General features: G+C 39.2%; 1 protein-coding gene across 1 annotated transcript in view; it reads left to right on the top strand.

Moving 5' to 3' along the window:
• Positions 1–5,961, top strand: part of exoc6 (exocyst complex component 6) — a 74,418-nt gene extending 68,457 nt beyond the window's left edge. Inside the window, exons 17-19 of the mRNA XM_048608831.1 lie at positions 4,098–4,232; positions 4,973–5,152; positions 5,876–5,961. Coding sequence (XP_048464788.1) covers positions 4,098–4,232; positions 4,973–5,152; positions 5,876–5,917 — 357 coding nt within the window. The 3' untranslated portion in view covers positions 5,918–5,961. The remainder of the gene's footprint in view (positions 1–4,097; positions 4,233–4,972; positions 5,153–5,875) is intronic.
• Positions 5,962–6,000: the final 39 nt, after the last annotated feature.

Here is a 6,000-nt window from a genome sequence, read left to right on the forward strand (position 1 = left end):
CTTATGGCATGAGTAAAGGTTCTTTTGCATGTAGTTGAATTCGTCACCTAAGTGAGCTCTTCACAACTGATACAGTATTTACACTCTGTAGAATGCATTTCCTCAACTTAACAAGGAAATCTGAACCTATCTCGCTGTGGCAGTTTTAACTGATGAAAGGACAAGCCACAATCTAGTGGGAATAGTTTGCCCAATAATCTGTAATTTTCACCTCTGCAACACCAATAACTGCAGTGATTTAAGGTGAAGGCCCATTGCTATCGTCTTAGGATGACTAAGTTGTGCACTGAAATACCACTATATCAATATCTCCCACGTTCTGAGAACAAATTAGTTGTTGCTATTTTGCAATTCCTGGTTACTGTCTCTTCAAGTTGACTTTCTGGTTCAGTGCTGATTTCTTCTTATGCAAGAGAAGTTGCTGCCGAAAACTGCTGCTGACTGATGCAAGCCATTTAAACTGTCAGTGTGTAGCGCTGTTAAACCACTTGATCGCTCTTCACTATTCCTTTTCAAATAATTGAGCCACCTATGATTAGCAACTCCAAGTTTTAAGCTCTGGCATACTAGCTATAAGTTATCTTGTAGAATTTTAGATGTTTCATCAGTCCAACTTTTACATAATTTTTAATCAGCTGTTTAAATTGCCAAACAACATTGCTCAGTTGTTCAGCAGTACTACATATCAGCATTTCAAACAGTTGTCAGTTTTTCAGTGATTTTAAACTTTACACTTTATTCTTATTCCATACCCTTTCTCCCATTTAGCCTATTTTCCCTTGTGCTGTTTCTGACAGTGTTGGAATGGTAGGATTGACATTTGGTTTGATTTATTGCTAGCACAACTGAGTGATCCACTTCTTAGTGATCAACTCAGTTGCACTATGTTCAGATTGCACTCCTACAAATCCTTTTGAAAAAATTGAAAATCCGTGTCACCAATGCCATTATTGAATGCTTTGGGTTGAAATGATTTTCTACATGGGTAGATAATAAAGAAGAAACCTGTTCAGTTTAAATAATGAAGTAATGCAAGAATTATTCTTAGTTTCAACATTTGAGACTTTTTTTAACCTGCAACCCCCACCATACACAAACTGAACCAACATCTTATGGGTTGGGGAGTTGGGGGTGGGGGTGGAGAGAGAGACAGGTAGGTGGAGATGGATTCTGGAGAGATATGAAAGGGGTAGGTAAATAAGGAGATTATGGATAGTAGACCAGCAGAGAAGAAATCACTTATTCAAGTTATTAGGAGCTAAGAAGAAGAAAATTGAGCTGTACTGAATGTGACCCATATAATATGATAATTGGCTTTGGAGTACATCAGAATGGGTGACTGTGCTAAAAGCAACCCATGTCATAACAGGACCGGGTGTGGAGTAGGTCTTTTTCAACAAAAATTGGAAGAATGGAATTGGGATCTAAAATTATTGAACTCCGTGTTGAGTCCTAGAGGCTGCAGGATTGCCAAGTGGGAAATAAGATGTTGCTCAAGCTTGTACTGAAGCTCATGTAGAGGCTACCTTCACCTTGAGCCCTCTTCTTTGGACAAGAGTCCTCGACAGATTCCTCACCCGCTTTGAACAGACTCTTCCTCCACCTGGAGTCCTCCTTCTGGCCTCTTCCCTACATTTGACCTGTTTATTGAGAACTGTCAGTGTGACATCAGCCTTAATTGCTCCGCCACACCCTCCACCCCATTCAGACCGCTATCCCTCTGAACTGCAGTCTGTGCCCTCTGGTACAATCCTGACTTTGTCACGAAGGTTGCCAACCAAGTGTGGTGCTGTTGTTGTCTGGTATACTGACCTCGACATTGCAGAAGCTGAGCGTTCCCTCTCTCTGACAACATCTCCTATCTCCCTCTGGACCATTATCCCACCATCAAGCATCGGGCCATTATCTCCAACCTCCTCTTAGCTGGGGATCTTCCCGCAACAGCCTCCTAGCTCATAATTGTACAGCCTGTTTCTACCTTCTCCGAAAGTCACGAATAGGACTGCCCTGGCAGACCCACTATTTCTGCCACACAGAACGTATTTCTCCCTACCTTGACGTTTTCTCCCACCCACATCCACCTCCCACCGCTACTTAGCATTGATTCTTCTGATGCTTTGAAAGAGTTTCAAACTTTCATAGTTTCAGGATGTAGCCACCTCCTCTTCACTATAGGCGTGCAGTATCTTTTATACACTTGTCCCCACTTAGAATGGTCTCGGAGCCCTCCATTTCCTGGAAAGAAGGTCTGAACTGTTTCTATCCACCTCGTTCTCACTTTGAACAACTTTTTCTTTAACTCCAAGATTTTTCAGATTAAAGATGTGGCCATGGGTATCCACTTGAGCCACAGTCATGCCTGTCCCTTTGCATGGTAGGTGGAACATTCCTTGTTCCAGTTTTACTTGGGTCCCTCCCACAACTCTTTCTGTGGTACATAGATGACATAATCAGGGCTGCTTCCCCCCCCTCAATCTGAACTGGGAAAAACTTATCAATTTTGCTTCCAATTTCCACTCTGCCGTCACCTCCACCTGGTCCATCTCTGACTCCTCCCTTCCCTTCCTCAACATCGCTGTTTCCGTTTCTGGGGATAGGTCAGGCAATGATACCCATTACTTACTCCCTAATTTCCAAAGTTACCTTGCCTACGTGTCCTCAAACCCTGCTTCCTGTAATAACTCCATCCTATTCTCACAGTTGCTCCATTGCATAAGTCCTGACGATGCCACTTTCTACAGTGCAGATTCCGTGCTGTCATGGTGGACAGGGGCCTCAGCTATGTTCAACCAATCCCCATGCACTTCCAGTGTACACCCCCTGGCATCTTTCAGTGCAATCGTAAAAGGTGCAATTGATGCCCCTTTACCACCTCCATCCTTGCCATCTAAGTCCGCAGACATACCTTTCAGGTGAAGTAGTGATTTACCTGCACTTCATTCACTCTAGTAGACTGTATTTGCCCCTCTCCATGTGGTCCCCTCTACAGTGGGGAGATGAAATGCAGACTGACTGTTTTGCAGAACACCTACATTCTGTCAGCAAAAATGACCTCAAGCTTCCAGTTGCCTGCCGCTTCAACAGACTGCCATGTTCCCTAGCCAGCAAACCTGTCACAGGCCTCCTGCAGCGTAATACCACTTTTTCCTAGCTGCTAACAGATCTGATGGGGAGTCACCGGACTCAAAACGTTTATTGTGCTTTGTTCCCACAAATGCTGCCAGACCTGATGAGTTCCTCCAATTTTTTTTAAATTTTTGTTTCAGATCTCTAGCATTTGCAGTTCTTTCTTAAACTGTTCAGTTTAAGATTCATATGGCTGAGACTAGAAGCATGTAAAGTTAGCGGTTGTACATTTCCAGGTCCTGGAATAATCAGGTTTTCAAAGTGTTTGAAATGCTTCTGCCAAGCTTAATGTAGGCAATGAAAGTGAAACGATAGTTAACACCAGATATGCTGTTTCATCCTTACTGCAATGTATGGCACTACTTTAAAACCACCTGAAGAATTGCAAAGAAAATTCACCTACCATTGTTTTGTAACTTTTTAAAATCTTGTGATATTTGAATCTAGTCTTACTGCAAAGCATGAATAAAAGCAGAAGTTGCTGGAAAAGCTCAGCAGGTCTGGCAGCATCTGTGAAGAAAAGATCAGTTAACACTTTTTGGGTCCGGTGATTCTTCCTCCGAACTCGGACCCAAAACATTTTTTATTTTTTTTTTTTTTTTTTTTTTTTCTTCCTTCACAGATGCTGCCAGACTTGCTGAGCTTTTCCAGCAACTTCTGTTTTTATTCCTGATTTACGGCATATGTAGTTCTTCCGGTTTCAACTGCAAAGCAAATTTGAATGAATTTCTTTCTGTTGAGTGGATAATACGTACTTGCTGAGCGTTTACAGAAATATAATGCTGCATGGGTCTTCTGTGTACTGTTAGATGTTTTGGTGTTTTAACTGAGGCGAGGCATATAAATTATGGTTAGTTGAAACAGTTGGGATTGTAAGCTTATTGCTTTTTATTAGAGGATGTTGCTTAGAATGAATTGCTAGAAACTGGTAGGAAAACTCAGTCTTGGTAAATGTATTTTACATTTTCCAGCTTGTACAAATCATCATAAATACAACACATCTGGAACAGGCCTGTAAATATCTTGAGGATTTTATAACAAACATCACCAATGTTTCCCCAGAGACTGTGCACACCACGCGACTTTATGGACTGTCCACATTCAAGGTATGTACAAATTGGATATGTTGGCAGTAAACAGTGGAAATTTGTCTTGTCAATACTGCAGTCATGAGTAAAGCAATCATTGTGATTTAATAGCAATTATGATTTATTGCTAGACCACAAGTGCATACACACTTGTAGTCATGCAACATATTAAATTCAAATTATTCTTGTAATCTGAAGTTCTTGGGAAAAGATATTAAATGTTTGCTATGAAAACCCATTGGCTCCTTCCTTTTTGGGTAAATCAGCCACTTGATCTATGCTGGAAGTAAGTAATTGACTTTCTTTCAAGTTTATTATTTAACTAAATGTAAATATTTTTGTGTTTCAGTTTTAGAAAATGCAGTTAAATTCTTGTGCTTAATGACTCATCAATTAAATTTGTGAACTGTGTATTGAATCCCTTCTAAAACTAGCTATATAATGCCCCAGCAGTACAGTATTTGCAGTATCAATATTTTTTGTTTCCCTTTTCATCCAGTGTTTAAATATATTGATTTTCGTGTTGTAATTTCTTTGTTTGTTCAACTGGAAATTATTGCTATTCAATTTTAAGAGCTTATTTTTCTTTGAAATTTGCAGGCTTCGTTATGAGAATTACATGTTGTCCACATGTAAATTGAAAGTAGTTTTACGAAGTGATAAAACCTTGATAATTGATCATTGAAGCTGGATTGGGGTGGTCTTTGCAATGATCGAGATACATATCTAAATAATTTCAAATAATTTATTATTTTCAGGATGCTAGACATGCAGCAGAAGGAGAAATATACACAAAGCTTAACCATAAGATTGATGAGTTCGTACAGCTAGCTGACTATGAATGGACCATGACCGAACCCAATGGTCGAGCCAGTGGTTATTTAATGGATCTTATAAACTTTCTCAGAAGCACTTTTCAAGTTTTTACACACTTGCCTGTGAGTACTATATATGAAAATGAAAATCCCAAAATAATACTCCAAGTATATTCTTTAAGATTACTCCATAGATCCTTAAAGCACTTAGATTTTCGTCTGTTATTCATGCACATAATTTTTATGACCATGAAGATTTGTGGTTTTACTTGCTCTTAGCTTAAACAAGAATTAAAATGTCACTCTTTCCAACTGACTTCCTTGAATGGCTCTTGATGTATGAGCTAAAAAGCAAACTGGCTTCACTGTTGAAAGAGAATTTTAATTAGCTACACAGGTGGCGTTAATCCAATTTTCAAAGACCTCCAAATGAATGGAGCAAGCAGTAGCTGTATGTATAAAATGTTACTTTTCTGACCAAGCTTTGATATTTAACTCCTTTTTTAAAATGAGACAAAATAATGTTTAAAGTAATACCTTTTGCATGATGCAATAGAATTGAGCTATGGAAAATACCTGTTCAGTTGGGATATTTTAAACATTTGCTGCATAACACCCATAAAGTGAGGGAAGGCAATTTAGTACTCATGACTATGGACATTAAATGAAAGGGATTGATATGGACACACTGACTTTTATTTTATGAAGATGTCCACCTAGCAACTGATCTTAAGTAGTAATACTATTTTTGATTTTATTTTCCTTATTATTGGTGTTTACACTTCTTTCCACATCTGTTTACATTTTGATTTTTTGTTTTGATTTCCTTGCTGGGTTCCTTCTCAGAATAACGTCAATCACCATGCAGCTATGTCGGTGAGTATATGAAGAAAGCATGCACATCTGAAGGCTGTGAACTGACTACAGGCTTGTTGCTCAAATCGAGTAACCCTTGATATAAATTTAAAAGT

Source organism: Rhincodon typus, chromosome 20 (assembly GCF_021869965.1).
Source record: "Rhincodon typus isolate 14 chromosome 20, sRhiTyp1.1, whole genome shotgun sequence".
Taxonomy (NCBI): Eukaryota; Metazoa; Chordata; class Chondrichthyes; order Orectolobiformes; family Rhincodontidae; genus Rhincodon; species Rhincodon typus.